Source organism: Nerophis ophidion, linkage group LG05 (genome assembly GCF_033978795.1).
Source record: "Nerophis ophidion isolate RoL-2023_Sa linkage group LG05, RoL_Noph_v1.0, whole genome shotgun sequence".
In the NCBI taxonomy this organism is placed as follows: domain Eukaryota; kingdom Metazoa; phylum Chordata; class Actinopteri; order Syngnathiformes; family Syngnathidae; genus Nerophis; species Nerophis ophidion.
Window position 1 is genome coordinate 31,629,135 of NC_084615.1, and position 19,084 is coordinate 31,648,218.

The 19,084-nt window shown below is 40.2% G+C and overlaps 1 protein-coding gene across 1 annotated transcript in view; it reads right to left on the reverse strand.

The window, feature by feature from the left end:
- Positions 1–5,204: 5,204 nt before the first annotated feature.
- LOC133552940 (polyunsaturated fatty acid lipoxygenase ALOX8-like) overlaps positions 5,205–19,084 on the reverse strand; it is a 19,810-nt gene continuing 5,930 nt past the window's right edge. Inside the window, exons 3-14 of the mRNA XM_061900566.1 lie at positions 17,977–18,058; positions 17,765–17,887; positions 17,594–17,697; positions 17,364–17,536; positions 12,596–12,739; positions 12,324–12,527; positions 12,056–12,142; positions 11,818–11,984; positions 8,213–8,334; positions 8,036–8,136; positions 7,804–7,974; positions 5,205–5,599 (exon numbers count right to left, since the gene is read on the reverse strand). Coding sequence (XP_061756550.1) covers positions 5,423–5,599; positions 7,804–7,974; positions 8,036–8,136; positions 8,213–8,334; positions 11,818–11,984; positions 12,056–12,142; positions 12,324–12,527; positions 12,596–12,739; positions 17,364–17,536; positions 17,594–17,697; positions 17,765–17,887; positions 17,977–18,058 — 1,655 coding nt within the window. The 3' untranslated portion in view covers positions 5,205–5,422. The remainder of the gene's footprint in view (positions 5,600–7,803; positions 7,975–8,035; positions 8,137–8,212; positions 8,335–11,817; positions 11,985–12,055; positions 12,143–12,323; positions 12,528–12,595; positions 12,740–17,363; positions 17,537–17,593; positions 17,698–17,764; positions 17,888–17,976; positions 18,059–19,084) is intronic.

Genomic DNA, 19,084 nt, shown 5'->3' on the forward strand with positions numbered 1-19,084 from the left:
AAATAACAATAAGGAATGAATCAAACATTCAAGCCTTGAAGTGGCAAGAGAAAGTGCATGGGGGGGTATGTATATTGTTGCGTCCCGGAAGAGTTAGTGCTGCAAGGGAGTTGTGGTTATTTGTTCTGTTGTATTTATCTTGTGTTACGGTGTTTCGGATGTTCTCCTGAAAGGTGTTTGTCATTCTTGTTTGGTGTGGGTTCACAGTGTGGTGCATATTTGTAACAGTGTTAAAGTTGTTTATATGGCCACCCTCGGCTGTTGACCAAGTATGCCTTGCATTTACTTGTGTCTGTGTGTAAAAGCCGCATATATTATGTGACTGGGCCGGCACGCTGTTTGTATGGAGGAAAAGCGGACGTGGACGACAGGTTGTGGAGGACGCTAAAGGCAGTGCCTTTAAGGCCCACCCCCAATATTGTTGTCCGGGTGGAAATCGGGAGAAGTTGGGGAAAATGGATGTCTCGGGAGATTTTCAGGAGGGGCACTGAACTTCGGGAGTCTCCCGGGAAAATGGGAAGGGTTGGCAAGTATGAGAATTTGCGGTGTTACAGCGGGGGTGTGTATAATACCAGCGGGCCAGCTCGAATGTTAAATTGATATTGCCTCAAGGGCCAAATGAAATTACATGGAGGGGCCAAATTTGGCCCACCGGCCAGAGTTTGACACCCATGGGCTAGAGTGTCCGCACTGAGATCGATAGGTTGTGAGTTAATATCCTGGCCGGGTCATACCAAAGACTATTAAAAAAAAAATGGGACCCATCGCCTCCCTGCTTGGCCCTCAGCATCAAGGGTTGGAATTGGGGTTTAAATCACAATAAATTATTCCCGGGCGCGGCACCGCTGCTGCCCACTGCTCCCCTCACTTCCCAGGGGGGGATCAAGGGGATGGGTCAAATGCAGAGGACACATTTTACCACAACTAGTGTGTGTGTGACAATCATTGGTACTTTAATACTCCTATTCCTCTCAAATATTGTTCACAAATCTGTCTAAATCTGTGTTAGTGAGCATTTCTTCTTTGCCAAGATAATCCATCCCACCTCACAAGTGTGGCATATCAAGATGCTGATTAAACAGCATGATTATTGCTGTTTAATCATGGAGGTGTCCCATAGGCTCTGAAATGTGCAGTTTTAACACATAGCACAAAGCCACATATGTTGCAAGTTGTGAGGGAGCGTGCAGTTGGCATGCTGACTGCAGGAATGTCCACCAGAGCGGTTGCCTGCGAATTTAATGTTAATTTCTCGACCATAAGCCGTCTCCAAAAGCGTTTTAGAGAATTTGGCAGTACATCCAACCGGCCTCACAACCGCAGATTATGTGTAAACACAAAAGCTCAGGACCTCCACTTACAGCAAGTGCTCCTTAGTGATCGTCTGAGACCAGCCACCCATACAGCTGCTGCAACAATTGGTTTGCATAGCCAAATAATTTCTGCACAAACGGAGAGAAACCACCTCAGGGAAGCTTAAACATGCCTATCGTCCTCATCTGTGTCGAGAACGGACTGCAGTTTGTCATTGTAACTGACAAACTTGAGGGGCAAATGCTCACATTCGATGACGGCTGACACGTTGGAGTGGTGTTCTCCTCATGGTTGACCCCCGGTTTTCACTGTTCAGGGCGGATACTAAAGTTGCGCGGTTTGCGGTCTCATTCGTGGAGTCTGCGGGTAAACCACGGGTCAGGCGGTTGACATAACGAAAAAATAGATTTTAATTAGATTCGGGCGGGTGGCGGTTGAACCATTCGGAGACGTTTGATATACATGGTTCTAGGATCGGTATCCTTTGGCATTCAAAGAGCCATTTAAGACCTGTGTCATTAAGCGAAGAAGCCAATAGGAGACGCTATTATTCTCTTGGATGACTGCCAGCAGTCACCCAGATATTAAATATTATTGCGTGCTATGAAGCCATTGGCTTTGTCGCTTTCTACATAATACACGATCTGCTTGTCAGTCCAGCATCATGTTGTGTGTGGCTTCCGCGGCAATACTCACACGACTGCAAGGCATACTGGGTGACACAGAGTACACTAATGGTTGAGATGTAAACAATTTTAACACTTAGTAATATGTGCCACGCTTTGAAGCCACACCAATTAAGAACGACAAACACATTTCGGGAGAACATCCTCACAGTAACACAACATAAACGCAACACAATAAATACCCATATTCCTTTGTATCCATGATATTTCCTGACTATTTTACACACCCCAAACGTTGTACGTACGTAAGAAGGTGCGCTTGTTTCATCTCTCTGTGTGAAGGAGAGACAAGAAAGAGTGATTAGAGCCTGCAGTGTAATGCCCGCAGCTAAAAGCAACTGTGTGAGAACATATACTCCAAAACTCACGATATAGTCATTTTTTACATCGCACAGAGACAAACCCGCGATATATCGAGTATATTCCATATATCGCCCAGCCCTAGTCCCACCCCTGAAAATAGAAAGTCTAAACACGCCACTGCCTCTTTGAGCCAGTTATTAATAGATCAATTAAGTTGGACATAAACATCCTCAACCATCAACTATAAGCAAACATGTAAAATATCACCAACCACTGAAGCTTATATTTTCCTTTTATGTGCATCAAACCAGTCAGTCCCAGCATGCTGTTTCCTGCAAGTCATCACTATGGTTACCAACTCTCTGAAAAATGAATAAGGGACTAGTTGACTCTTGACTCCTACCAGTGTGGTTATGTTTTACATTTTTTTGTGGGACATTTTTTTTTGTTTTACTATTATTTAACTCAAACGTGAATTTATTTAGAAGCATGTTTTGGATTAGGAATACAGTACATGATAAACTACTGTATTCATTTTAGTGCAAACATAAAATAAAAGTAAATGTGGGATACCCCCATTAAAATGTTTTAACATGGACAGGGATGTGGGATTTTGTAATTGTTGAGTCCAAATAATATTCCCATAAGAGCCCAAATTTAGCCCTGAACATGATAAAAAAAAATATTTGGTATGTAAATAATATAATTATTTCACATCAGGTTACATCGGCTCCTCATTTGGTTGCTGACGTATGCGGTTACATTGTGTACCTTTTTTTTTCATTATTTTTCATTAGTCCACTTGCTAATTTAATGTTAAAGACTTACTAAAACCCACTACTACCGACCACGCAGTTTGATAGTTTATATATAAAAGATGAAATATTAACATTGCAACACATGCCAATGCAGCCTTCTTAGTTTACTAACCTGTTGAAAATGTCGCGGTAAGATGACGAGTATGATGACGCGTGTGCGTGACGTCACGGATTGTAGCAGACATTTTGTTCCAGCCCCATCCCAGCTATGAGTCGTCTGCTTTAATCGCATAATTACTCAGTATTCTGGACATCTGTGTTGCTGAATCGTTGCAATTTGTTCAATTATTAATGGAGACGTCAATGAAGAAAGATGTAAGTGGGAAGCGGTGCATTGCAGCTGCCTTTAGCAACACAAACACAGCCGGTGTTTCCTTGTTTGAATTCCTGAAGGGGAAGCTTTACTATGGAACAGAGCAGTCAAGCGAACATGGTGCTCTACCACATGTCAACTGGCAGGTTTCAGTGACAAAATTGTGGTAATACGTCAGCTCTTACCGTAGACATGAGCGGAGCTTGCGTCGTTCCTCGTGCACCTGTCAAAGAGGCAGCTGCGGACTCTCTTGCCTCCTCCGACCGGCCGCCCCCGAACGTGAGATGCTTCCACCGTGGAGGAAGGAGAAAAAAAGTTCAGCCCGGCCCGACCGGCTGCCTACGCCTCGCTTCGTCGAGAAACGTGGCTTCCCTCAGAGACACTGGCAGTCGCTACACCTGTGGCCACACCCCTCCGGCTTTCAGGTACGACTATATAATCTCAATAAAACACTAGTAACACAATAAGCAGTTAAGGTATTTTCCAGAATTATCCTAGTAAATGTTTCTAATAACATCTGAATTGCTCCCACTGTCCTGTCTTTTTTTTTTTCCTAGTCCTTCACTCTCACTATCCTCATCCACGAATCTTCCATCCTCGCTCAAATTAATGGGGAAATCGTCGCTTTCTCGGTCCGACTCGCTCTCGCTGCTGGTGGCCATGATTGTAAACAATGTGAGGAGCTCCACAACCCGTGATGTCACGCGCACATCGTCTGCTACTTCCGGTACAGGCAAGGATTTTTTATTGGCGACCAAAAGTTGCGAACTTTGTCGATGTTCTCTACAAAATCCTTTCAGCAAAAATATGGCAATAACGCGAAATGATCAAGTATGACACAGAATGGACCTGCTATCCCCGTTTAAATAAGAAAATCTCATTTCAGTAGGCCTATGAAGGGGAACTTCACTTTTTTCAATTTTGCCTGCCATTCACAATCATTATGTATTAGAACATGTCTGTGTTTCATGTTAGTAACTCGTAAATAAATGCGATCAAAAAACTGAAAAAAAATGGATGACAAGGGATGCAAAACATTAACAGTGCAATACGTTTTCATAACATGGTCACTACTGCCTACTTTGTCTAGTTATATTCTTATTTTACTGTAATGTTATTCCCATTGTTGCTTTTTAGTTTTTATTCTTATCGTAATATTTCTCTATTTTGTTTCTATTTAAACCCCCATTATTTACTTTTATTTAAATTGATCTCAACTCTGTACACTGCTGCTGGAATTGTAATTTTCCTGAAGGAATCAAGTACTATCTGTACATATTGCATCATTTGTAGGTGTTATGGAGGTAATTTAATATCCTTTACTTTTATTCTCTTTGTATCTAATCTAGTTTTACATGTCTCGTGACACATTATCTGTATGTAATATTGCCTGCGTTTCAGATAGTTGTGTGTGCCATGTTGTTCCAGACCACAGCAAACATGAGCAACATTTCTATCGAAGATTTGCTTAAGCCTGTGACAGTCATTTTGATGGTAGACTGTTGTAGCTAATAGACACTTTCGTCATGTGTTGCTTTCATTTTGATGTGTTGCTTTCATTTTGTTGGTAGACTGTTGTAGCTAATATACACTTTTGTCATGTGTTGCTTTCATTATAAGACGTATACAGCTTTTAATTTTTTGCAGCTCCAAACAGATGTGTTTTTGGTCCAGTGTCGCTTTTTCAACGTTTTAGGTTGCCAACCCCTGACTTGGTGAGTATGGCTTGGATTTAAATAGTTTGTCCGCATTACCACTTATACCACTGACACTTGGTTAATATTCAAATCACCAAATGTAAATGAGTATTGTTGATTTTTGGATGGTTGGGAATGATTGCATGCAATAGGTTTATACGCATCTGTGTGATGTCCCCTGGTTTCAGCCTAGGTAAGCCCGTGTTTTAAGGCAACCCCGCTTTTAAAATATGGACTTTCAGCATGCTGTACATTTCCCCACACTTTTTTTTTATTCAACAATAAAACATTTTATATAGTCACACTGTTTTCAATTTCCTTGGGGTTCAAGTAGTGATAGGGCAGCTCAAGTTCTTTGTTCCTCGTGCTGATGGCCTCACTGATTGTGGACAGCTCCGCTTGAAAATCCTCAATCATCCTTAAAGTTGCGGGTTCACTAAAATGTTTAGGATACTGGCCTAAAGGAACCTGACAAGACAAAAGGAATGTTGTGCAAGTGAGTATCACTGGTGCAATATGCCAAGTTTGAGTACAAACTGGCCTTCTTGTTGAGTCTTAGAATTTTCAACTGTCTGTAAGGCCATGAATGTGTACAGGCAGAGTTCTGCCTGGTGATTGGGTGAGCCTGAGGAAGGCAAGGTGTGTGGTGAGGCCTCAGTTTCTTCAGGTAAGCAAACCATGAATACATTCATTGCAAAAAAAAAAAAAGAGAAAATAAGTCATATTTTGGGGACCCAGACCTTTTTTTTTTTTTTTTGTGCGAACTGTGGCAAAGTGGCTCCTTTGATAAATGTTGCTGAACTCTAAAGTAGTGGTATTCACAAATTAGGGATGGGTACCTCTTACATTTGAACTGATACAGTACCAATTTGAAATACCTAAGAATCGATAAAAAGTACTTTTGTTTGTGTTCATGTCGTAATAAATAGTTCAGTAAAAATGTGTACTCAAACACTTACACAGATTTGATAACTGTCCTGTCCAATTACACTCTTTTCTCACACTTCAGGTGTAAAACGTGCCAGTTTTGAACCCATCAAAAGGGTTTAGACCAGGGGTGTCAAATCTGATCCGGCCTGCAGCCAGGAAGATCAATTTACCAAGTAAAAAATTGAGCTGCAATTTTTTAATGAAATAAACTGCTGTTCTAAAAAATGTCGCAATAGCAATTCAAGTGTAACCCACGACACTATTTAAAGATGACAGCTGATTTTAAGCGCCCTCTGGATTGACTGCCGCTACTCCAATCAAGGCAGGTGCAAGCTATTAGCTGCTCCTGTTGTGGCTGGCAGCAGACTGATATCTTCTTTCATTGTAAATTATCCACTCAACAGATAAAATAACGAAACAGTAAGATCCAAAGACTTAAGTCAACATGACAATTATCTTTGAAGTTATAGTTCCGTGCAGAGCTCGCAATTTGTTGACTGCACAATGCGCACCCTGAACTCAATTGTACAAATATGTTGTACATTCGTTTGTTCTATTTTTTTGCTTAAATCTACCATGTTCACATTGGTTAAGTTTGTAGTTATGTTACCTTGATTTCAGCTATGATATTGATAATTGCGAAACAGGATGTGCTTAACATTTATTGGTTTTGGAAATACATTGAGACAAAGTCTAAGTTCATTGTGTTTTTAAAATTGAGAATTTTTGACTGAGTGTTTTACCAAGAGGATTATTTGTAATATGTACATTTTTATAATGTACTTTTTCTATTTTTGGCCGAAGTAAAACAAAGAAACTGAATTGTTATTTTGAGTTATAATACCATGATTTAACAGTCCAGCCCACATGGGAACAGATATTCCTCCACATGGCCCTTGAGCTAAAATGAGATTGGCACCCCTGGTTTAGACTGTAAATATTGTACTTTTTACAACTTTGTAACGCGCACCTCAGCTGTAGTTTTCATTATCAAATTTGGAGTTGTTTATATCACCATGTGAATGTGTTAATGCTAATCCGTAGCATGTATATGACACATCCAATGAGATTAGCATCTAGCTAGCTTAAAAAGTAGAGCCTTACTTTCAAGCGCTTTCTATCAGGCATACTGTACTTGCTTTGTTGGAAAGGAACATTACAATACCTCAAAGTAGGCCGCTACAAATACACAGGTTTGCTCGCGAAATGAATCAAGCCTGAGCCTAGTCGCAAAGTCATGTGCAACAAAAAGGTATCAAAACATAGAAATGTTTGAGTTTACATGAGTTGGGACTCTGTAGTGCCAATAGAATTTGGTGATACCTATGAAAGTATTCAAATGATAAAATATGACAAGTTTAACGGACCCACTGCAAAAACGGTCAAATAAGATCCTCTATAAAGTTAAAGTACCAATGATTGGCCGCACCCAGAATCATTTTGGTGATTTAACCCCCAATTCCAACCCTTGATGCTGAGTGCCAAGCAGGGAGGTAATGGGTCCCATTTTTATATGACTCTGCCGGGATTTGAACTCACGACCTACTGATCTCAGGGCGGACACTAACAACTAGGCCACTGAGTAGGTCATATATGGCAGGAGTCCTCAGTTTTTCAGGGCCTACTGCAAAAATGTTGGTCAAGAGTATAAATATTTGCGGTAGTACTTTGTGCAGCTCAACAGACGTGGTTTAGGAAACTCAAATCATGTGTTTTTCTTACTCAAAAGACCCAATACTTACAAAGTCCTCATACTTCTTGCCAAGGAACCAGGCAAGAGACATAGCCAGGGTTCCGATTGATTTATTGGGCAGAGTCCTCAACAAGTCATCCATGGTAGAGTTTCCCTTGACGCTGGGTGGTGCTCGATGCAGCAACAGTGGACCATTAGGGATCCAAGCCAGAAAATCCATCTGCAGTAAAGAACCATTAAGATGTGCTCTACAGACATGACTTTTTCCCAGAAGTGGTCACCTGGCCCATGTTGACTGAAGCATGTCGAGGCGCTGAGGTAAAGATCACCATGGTGACAAATTTAATAAGCTCCTCCACAGTTTGTAAGCTTGAAGGAAAACCTGAAGAATGCAAACAAATACTTGTGTACGTCCTTTTACACCCCCAGCTCGAGATAATTGATTGGTGGGTAAGAACCTGAAGAAACTTTCCCCAGAAATCCATAGTTGAAGATTTCATTGACCCAATCCTGGAGCTCTAAATCTGCCAACACTTCGCCATCAGACGGGTAATAATATGACAACACTGCCTTGACAAATCTGTGGGGAATGCAGAAGAAGATAGACATCGTTCAAAAGAATTTGAATCAAACAGGCCTGTTGAGAGAAGCCAGTTCTGGAGGTCGTGTGTGATTTTACCCAAAAAATGAAAGCCCGAGTCATCAGGCCCTAAGTTGACAGGGATGTCCCAATCTGATATGGACATTGTATCGGTTGATATCCACTAGCATCTAAAATCTCTTGCATAAGCGCCGATACAAGCAGTTCTGCTCGTGTAAAGGTTGACAGACAGTTAGCAACTAAATGTCCTCCATTAAATGATAAATGGGTTGTACTTGTATAGCGCTTTTCTACCTTCTAGGTACTCAAAGCGCTTTGACCCTACTTCCACATTTACCCATTGACACACACATTCACACACTGATTGAGGGAGCTGCCATGCAAGGCGCTAACCAGCACCCATTTTTTGTGTGTATTTTAATGAAGTCCTTTGGCAAAAGTAAATTGCAGGTAGCTCGTTCAGCCAACAGCTAAGCTAGACATACAGTATGTAATGAGCAGTGGTGTGTCGTCAGGGCCAGCAAAGGCCTCCGCTTCTGGCCTAACAACCAGAAATCATAATCATAATTACAGATGAAAGTAATTTTTAAATTTACTTTACCTAACTATCTAAAACTATTCATATTCTCAGGTCATTATGCTCCTTCCAATGCTGTTTTAGGTTAGTTTGTAATGTTTGACATTGAATGGGATTGTGCTGAAAATGTATACATTTTCCTGAAGGAACTCTCCTGAAGGAATAAATAAAGTAATATCTAATCTAATCCATCCAATCAGAATTCAGCTATCTTATGTTGCCATGCTGTACAAAATCTGCCTGGAGCCTTCAGAATCAACAATGCAGGCGTCTGTACAGAACGGACACATAGTTGATAGACAATTGCGATAGCCAATCAGATCACGAGTTGTCAGAAAGGCCTTCTAGCTGGCATTACGCTGTGATTGAGACTCCCAAGTGAGTATCCAATCTCAAATTGAGAAAACCGGAAGAAAAACCGGAGCCATAGAAAGCCACAGAAAACTCAACCACCAGTAATCCACTGTGGACAGACGAAGCCAAGCAATGCAGGTTTAACGAGTGGTGCCCACTTCCACGAAGGATATACATTTTTGGCAGGCAATCAAATTTTGGCACACCGGCGGTGAAATGGGGAAATGCCCACCACTTTCACACAAATAATCTAACTACAACGGTACCACTGGCTTATGAGGCGTTGGATGGGTTTTACGAATTCTGAGTTCAAATATTTGAATTTTTTTATGTTAAAATTTGTTTTATACAATTCTTTGAAATTTTGACGGTACCACAAAAGATGTTTTAATTGCTGAAGCGGGTTTATTGAATGTTAAATGCGCTGATAGACCCCTTTGTACACTGAGGGGATCAATGCCCAGTAGTGCGCAAGTGTGTTTCTGTATAGTGCATCAAGCGGTGTCCATGTGGTGACAAATTCCAGTATTTTGAAAGCTGAACTCTGACTAAGTAGGACATCACTGAAGGCCTAGGTAAGGGACGCACGGCTCGCCACTGGTAATGAATTTCCTTAATTGAACAAGATCGCAGTCTCACATCAATACATTGGGCCGTGCCAGCAACTTCAGGGTTCAAGGTTCAATTCCCGCTTCCGCCATCTTAGTCACTGCCTCTTTGGATAAGACACTTTACCCACCTGCTCCCAGTGCCACTTATTCTAGCTTAAAGATGTAGATAATGGGATTTACCATGGAAAGCACTTTGAGTCTCTAGAGAAAAGATCTAATTTACCAATATAGAAATTGGGAATTATAATTGCATAGTACTTACGTGTGCAAAGTCTTCAAGGCAGAAGCCTTTTAGAAAGTATCTAGTAACAAACGTGTTTGAATCATTAAATTTACTCAGTCATATGCTTATTTTTATTGAACTTCAATTAAGACAGTCAAAGTCTGTCATAAATTGCCTTTCATTGTTCTCTGGGTAAGCCTTTTCCAACATCATACTACAAAATAATGTAGTATGTGACAACCTGTCACTTCAATGCTGTTGTTTCCTTGTTTTGTGTTTACTTCCGATCAGTTCTCTCTTATTTTGGTTCAATTTACGCCGTGTCTCCCTCAGCGCTGTTTCCCCTCCCCTGCTGCTGATTGGCAGCCTTGCCACACCTAGTGTTAATCAGGCGGCTATGTATGCCTACCTCACCTACTCCTCAGGGCTCAAAGATTGATTTATGTTAAGAACCTTACATGCACGACTGCTTCCTTCTGTTTTGATATTAAAATCCTCTTACCTGATATTCGTTCACCTAGTTCCTGCATTTTGGGGTCACTACCACTGCTGCCTTGCGAGTTTCCTCACACCCTCACACTATAGCAGGGGTGTCAAACTCAAATACAGAGTTGGCCAAAATTTTAAACTGAACAAAGCCGTGGGCCAAGGTTGAACAAATTAACCTTTTAATAGGCACCCAAACAAGTTTTGCATTGAATATTGAACAAGCGAGACTTATATAACTTTATAGTGACATGCAAAATCGAGTTTCAAATAATACTAATAATTTAGAAATAGCAATAGCATATCAAATCAAATTTAAATAGAAAAGAGGCATTCCATTTCTATTTGCAGCCTTCTCAGGTAAATATCAAAATGAACTTTTCCCACAGGCTAATATATTTTTATACTGTAGCATCCAGGAAGAGGTACAAGGGATTTCTGTGTATTTGTTCTGTTGTGTTACAGTGCGGATGTTCTCCCGAAATTTGCTTGTCATTCTCGTTTAGTGTTGGTTCACAGTGTGGCGCATATTTGTAACAGTCTTAAAGTTGTTTATACGGCCACCCTCAGTGTGACCTGTATGGCTTTTGACCAAGCTTGCATTGCATCAGTGTGTGTGTAAAAGCCACATATATCATGTGACTAGGCCGGCACGCTGTTTCTACGTGGGGAAAGCGGACGTGACGAAAGGTTTTAGAGGATGCTTGAGGCAGTGCCTTTAAGGAACGCCCCCAATATTGTTGTCCAGGTGGGAATCGGGAGAAAGGTTGCCCCCTGTGATTTTCGTGAGGGGCACTGAAATTTGTGAGTCTCCATGGAAAATCGGGGGAGGGGGTTAGCAAGTATGAGTATTAGCGGTGAATGCGGTGTTACAGCGACACCGCCGCTGTATACCGGCGGGCCAGCTCTAATGTTAATTTGATATAGCCTCAAGGGCCAAATGAAAATACACGGCAGGCCAAATTTTGCCCGCGGGCCAGAGTTTGACACCCATGCACTATAGTGTGTGCTTATATCTTATCGGATTTATATTAAAAAGGGGTTGTCCTGATCTGATATTGATCAGACATAAGCACAAAAACATGTTTTAGATATCACCGGTCACCTTAAGATCTCAAATATAAGCATACTACACCAAATACAAAAGTAAAAGTATGTATGATTTATGCAGATGTATCGGATGATAGTTCCCCTTCAAAACAATTACATACCTGTTAATGACATTCCACAGCCTGAAAGCGTCGTCTCTGTAATAGAAGTTAGGAACAGACTCCAGGCCTCTGGCAGCAATTTCTTCATGAGGGCAAAGTGAATCGTAGGTCAACTGGGCCAGGGCCCTTCTCAACAGCGGCACCTGTCCTTCTGCGGAAAGCGAAGTCTTACAACAAAACGTAATTAGAAAGGAGATGGTGGAGGGGGAAAGAAACCCGCTAGAAAAGCATTTCCTACATTATCAAGGTTTCTCCCAGGACCATAAAGAGTAGCACGGGCCATTGTGTTGACATAAAGGGTACCTCGGTGGTGGGGTATCAGCAGCTGGAGGATTGATTAAAACTTTTATTAGTAGATTGCACAGTACAGTACATATTCCGTACAATTGACCACTAAATGGTAACACCCGAATAAGTTTTCCAACTTGTATAAGTCGGGGTCCACGTTAATCAATTCATGGTAGAAGAGCAGTGGCAGATATCAAGTCACTCACTGCCTCTTTTACCTTGTACAGAGGGTGAATCTTCGGCAGGTTGCGAAGGGTCGCCATGGCAAAAACCTCCGCTGTTAAATGAGTGTTGTGCAAATGGCTGACAAACTCGGCGTGGAGGGTGTCAACATGCCTCACGTACAGCTTGGCCAGCAGCCAGTCCACCTCAGAATCACTGGGAAGGAAAATAGGATTGTCCTTCGAGGGTGTCTGGCCGAGCTACGAGGAAGAAGGTTTTCTTACAAGCTGTGATATTTTTGCAAGCGATTAATGAAAACAAGGCACACCTGAATTGCAATGGGCATTAGTTTCTTTGTAGGAGTCAAGTAAAGCAGGCAGAGGGCAGCTGTCAAAGGAACAGGTTTACCAGACATAATTGTTGTCGGCAGAGCCTCCATGATTTTGTAGTCCACAATGAAGACATTTCCCTTCTGTGGATAAATGAATATTGTCACGTGATACAAAAATCTGAGAACTTGGTCAGAACCTATACAAAAATGAAGCAATACATTCTAAAACATGGCAGACAAACTGCGCTCCACAAACATTGTTACGCGGAAGATGTCCAAATTCAACATCTTTCATATTTCTCTGCAGGATCCATGGCTACTACCCTTTTAATGTACTTTTCCCCTACACATATCTTGATATGGAAACACAAATGTGACTCAGGTTTTATCTCATCTAAACTTTTTTTTTTTTTACAAAAATGGGACTTTTGGGACCTCAGGCTAAAATCTCTATTGTAAGTAAACTGTATTTAAGTTAAGTTAAAGTTAAAGTACCAATGATTGTCACACACACACACACACACACACACTAGGTGTGGTGAAATTTGTCCTCTGCATTTGACCATATAGCACTTTTCACAGATAAAATCACAAAGCGCTGTAAAAACATAGGTGAAATAAAACAATTCAATTAAAACAGGGGCAATGTCATAAAAAGGATACAAAGTGGAATAAAAATGATAGTTAAAAGGTTCTTTAACTGAAATCTTTAATAAAAAGAGAAGTTTAGAAATGTTTAAAAGTCAACACAGTCAAGATCACGGAGGGACTGGTGCAAATTGGTCCAGAGCCTGGGAGCTATACCCTGGAATGCCAGGTCTCCACGCATTTTATAACTAGTTTTTGGGATTGTTAGAAGACCCAGGCCTGAAGACCGGAGGCCTCGCACAGAAGAGTAGGGGCATAGCGAGTCAGTGATGTACTGAGGGGCCCCACCATGCAACGCACGGAATGTCGGGACTAAAATCTAAAACTCAATGCGGAATTTAACCATAAGCCAATGAAGAGTGGATAAAACGGGGGTGATATGACCGGTGCACCCAGAACAGCCCACAAGTCTGGCAACTTAACCCTCAAGGGTTTAAACTTCAAAATGTGTTAACAGATTTACATTGTATTGTAAATATACCAGTTAGCATTAAAGTTAAGTTAAAGTCCAAATGATAGTGTCTCACACACACTAGGTGTGGGGAAATTACTCTGCATTTGACCCATCCCATTGTTCCACACCTAGGACAGGGGTAGGGAACCTATGGCTCTAGAGCCCGATGTGGCTCTGTTGACTGCATCTGGCTCTCAGATCAATTTTAGCTGACATTGCTTAACACGATAAGTAATAAATAATTCCACTGGTAATCACAGTGTTAAAAATAACGTTCAAATTATAAAACATTCTCATGCATTTTAATCCAACCATCCATTTTCTACCGCACCTGTTTAAGAAGTTGCATTAACGGTAAGAAGTATTATATTATTGGTTAGCTTTAGAATAATGTTATTAAAAAGAATAAGAGACTTATTATACTCTTAAAATGTGGGTCTTACTGAAAAATGCGCGCATTTAGTTGTATTCTGTTTTAAAAAATATATGGCTCTCACGGAAATACATTTTGAAATATTTGGCTTTCATGGCTCTCTCAGCCAAAAAGGTTCCCGACCCCTGCCCTAGGGGGGCCGCGCTCGGGAATCATTTTGGTGATTCAAACCCCAATTCCAACCCTTGATGCTGAGTGCCAAGCAGGGAGGCAATGGGTACCATTTTTATAGTCTTTGAAATAACTCGGCCGGGGTTTGAATTCACAACCTTCCAGTCTCAGGGCGGACACTAACCACAAGGCTCATTAGCAGGTTTGTGACATCCATCCATTTTCTACCGCTTGTCCCGCTCGGGGTCACGGGATCCTATCTCAGCTGCATTTGGGCGGAAGGCAGGGTACACCCTGGACAAGTCTCCACCTCATCGCAGGGCCAATACAGATAGACAGACAACATTCACACTCACACCATTTTAGTGTTGCCAATCAACCATACAATAATATTCAACTGGCCATTGAGTTCAGTTAAACAATTGGGAGACAAAGCATTTTTACATAAAATTCCTTAAACACTAGAGTGCTGCTTTTGTATAAAGCAGGGGTGTCCAAACTTTTTCCACTGCGGGCCGCTCACTGAAGAATCAAAGCAAGCGGGGGCCATTTTGATCTGTTTTATGTTAAAAACTAGGGCGGCGAATCTTTGGGTGTCCCACGATTCGATTAGATATCGACTCTTGGGGTCGCGATTCGATAGATTTTTTTCGATTCAACGCGATTCTCGATTCAAAAACAATATTTTTCCGATTCAAAACGATTTTGTATTCATTCAATACATAGGATTTCAGCAGGATCTACCCCAGTCTGCTGATATGCTAGCAGAGTAGTAGATTTAAAAAAAATAAAAAAAAAATAATAATAATTATAAAGGACAATGTTTTATCAACTGATTGCAATAATGTAAATTTGTTTTAACTATTAAATGAACCGAAAATATGACTTATTTTATCTTTGTGAAAACATTGGACACAGTGTGTTGTCAATCTTAGATGCGATGCAAGTGTAAGCCACTGTGACACTATTGTTCTTTATTATTTTTATAAATGTCTGATAATGTCAGTGAGGGATTTTTAATCACTGCTATGGTGAAATTATAATTAATACTGTTGATAATATACATTTTTGTTTCATTACTTTTGGTTCTGTCGTGTTTGTGACCTCTCAATTGCTTGGTTTATTGCAGTTCTGAGTGTTGCTGGGTCAGGTTTGGTTTTGGAATTGGATTGAATAGTTATGGTATTGCTGTGTATTGTTTTGTTGGATTGATTAGAAAAAAAAAAAATGATTTTTTTAAAAATGAGAATCGATTCTGAATCGCACAACGTTAGAATCACAATTAGTATTTGAATCGATTTTTCCCCACACCCCTATTAAAAACCAATACAATATATGTACAAGAAATATACATTTGGGCCTCCACTCAGGCTTGATCCCAGAGACCCTAAAGGGTTTTGGTCAAAAAATATAAAAATTATGTCATTATTCAGTATTATTATTATTATTCAAGGTTTAAATCTCTAGATCAACATTATGTCTCTCTGTCAATATAACGTTATTAAAGATTTAAGTTGTATGCTCTTCTGTCAAAGAAAACCCTGTTTTTTTATAGGGGGAAAAAAAATAATAATATTTTCACCCAATAAAATTTTTAAGTGGAATATTTCATATTATAGAATAATTGTGGCCATAAAAAGGTCAATAATTCATAACATTGATTATAATTCATTATTATTATTTTTTAGCAATAACAACAAATTACACAACAATTATTGGTGATCCAAAAGGGTCCTCATTAAAGTGTTAAAAAATAAATGATAAACTTTACTAACTGTTTACTTTTAACACAACCTCCAGATCAACTTCAGATTATACGTTTTATTGTTGTTTATGTTTATTTGTTTTAAGCCCTTTTTAAAACAAATAAAAAAACAGCTTACTTTTTTACTTAGCAAACAAAATATGCAACATTTTCCCCAAAGAATATCTCCAAGTGGAATATTTAATGTGACGTTATTGGAGCTTTGAATAGTCAATTCATAAATTCATTGATTTTGATTCATTATTATTTTTTAGAGAAACAGTCTGCATGGCAGCTTTGTGTTATTAGAGTCAACATTGAAACATGTTCTTGTTACATTTCACCTGTTGGCTCTTTTACAACTTTTTTTATTTTTTTTTATTTTTTTTTAATTTTTTTTTTAAATAGTATTTTTACAATGTGCCGTGGGGCCGTTAAAAAATGACCTGTGGGCCGCAAATGGCCCCCGGGCCGCACTTTGGACACTCCTGGTATATATATAGAGGAACTTGGACCACTGTAAAAACAAACATTGGCATATCCCTGCATTGACATTTCAACCATACTAGCAAACGGGGGTCTAAACTTGTGATATACATGACAGGCATTCCTCAAGGCACCCCTTTAAGTCCTCTCCTTTTTACCAGTTTCACTTTTTAAATTTTTTTTTTTTTTTGTGGATTTATGCAACTGGAGATAAAGTTGTTCATTCAACTGTATCGAAACGGTGCTTACGTCCAGTAGAATTAAAACCTTTACCTTTTTGATATCTTAATTCCACCTGATATTGTTTGAAATCTTTATAAAAAGTGCTGTGGTTCATCCTAAAGCCAGACTTATGCAATTTTCATAATGTAACTGCTTTTTAAAAAGTAATACAGGTAGGCAGTATCTAACTTAACAGTAAGTTTGATACAGGTTGGTCGTTATTAAAAACCACTAGGATCCAAACTCTGTTTTAAAAGAGGCAGAGAAGAATTCTGTATGTATGAAAAGGAATTATGAATTGCTCTGTATGAGAAGAGAGCAATTCATAATGCTTAAAAATTGTTCCGGAAGGAATCCATTAAATGAGGTTTACTTGAAAGAAACTTCAACCAACTGTCCTTGCATCAACCACGGCAAAACTACGGTTGTCAGTATACTACTTCTATACTGTACATAATCTCGTACTTTTGCATTGTCATATGTAGAGGGATCTGATAATTAAAAAAAACATTTAGGCTGTATGCTCTATAAAGATAATTGATTTTTGAATAGTAATTCCTATTTGGCAGTGACATTCACTTATTGCAACCAGTTAAATGCTGTAATGAGGCGGGATTGTAAAAAGGATAAGTCACTTTCTATGCCAAATCCAACTCAACAATGTTACCTCCATCTCTTTCTCCAGAGTGGTTCCAATGTCCAAAAATGGCGCCACCAAGTCCTCAGAGACCGCGAAGTTAGACGGCAGCTTGGAGCAGCGTCGAATCATGTAGGGGTTGACGCCATTAAGGAACTGGTATGCGAAAAAATCATCGTTCTTCCACAGCTGTGACACCATATCTGGGTAGAATTACGTTTTATTATAAAAATACCCTTGTTTTTAAGAACAGACCATACCTAAGTGGGGGGACTTTGTGAACCAGGAGACATTTTTCATGGCCTCGAAGCTTTTCCAGTGCTCCGTTGAATACCGTAAGCCTTTTTCCGCTAGCTCTTCGTGCCTGCACGGGTAAAAAACAAGGTTTTGAAGTACAAACTATTATTGTTTGCGTTGATCTATTCTCTCACGCATAGTTCCGTCTGTATGCAAACTGAGCAGCCTTTGAGAAGGAGAAGCTTGCTTCTGCTGGAATCCTTCTTAGAGCTTTGATGCTAAAAACGTAAGCCATTCCTTCAGCGTATTTGTCCCATCTGGAGAGGACAAAGACAATAGTTTGATGTTAAAAGGAAAAAGACAGCTTAAATGGCACATCTGGATGTAAAGTGATGGCGCTACTCACTTGTATGTTAGTTTCTGTTGGACCAATTCCTGATTCCGTTGGTTTTTAAGTCGTGGATGCATGTCTTCAAATGCTTTTGTAGCTAATACATAGGAGATGCATTAATTATTAGGGAAGTCCATCTGCCACCAATTAGTATCAACGATAATATGTAATGGCAACTGGCCATAATGTTTATTGGAAATCATCAACATCGATCCCAATTGACTAACACTATTTTAGAAAATAATAGTGACAATTAGAGATGTCCGATTACATCGGCTGATAAATGCTTTGGAATATCGGAAATTATCGGTATCAACCTCCCGATATTCCCGGGAGACTCCCCAATTTCAGTGCCCCTCCCGAAAATCTCCCAGGGCAATTATTCTCCCGATTTCCACTCAGACAATATTGGGGGCGTGCCTCAAAGGCACGGCCTTTAGCGTTCTCTACAACATGTTGTCACGTCTGCTTTTCCTCCATAAAAACAGCGTGCCGGCCCAGTCACATAACACATATGTCAAGACGAGGACTATGGTGTGGATTGTTTTCCCGAGGTGCGAAGCAACTGCATCAGACATGGCGTGAAGGTAATGACATCTTAATTTTAACACTCAAAAGTACTACAAAAACAAAGGGTATAAACAAAAACTCGCACAAAGGCAGAACTATGGACATAAAGCAAAACTTGCAAACTGGCTTGAATAAAGAAAACTTACTTGGAACAAGAAAAGAGCATGAAAAAGAGCAGCATGGATCATCAGCATGAACAACAAGGGTGTATAGAGGGTGATGTTGCCAGGCTGGTTGCCTGGCAACTGCAGGCTTAAATAGTGATGTGGTCATTGACAACAGGTGCATGAGTCCAAATGATCAGGTGCGTGACAAACTGACAAAATCCAAAAACCAAACAAAACATAGCCAAACTAAACATGATCACCAGAACATAACATATGGCGCACACACACACACACACACACACACACACACACACACACACACACACACACACACACACACACACACACACACACACACACACACACACACACACACACACACACACACACACACACACACCGTATAAACAACTTTAACACAGTTACAAATATGCGCCACACTGAAC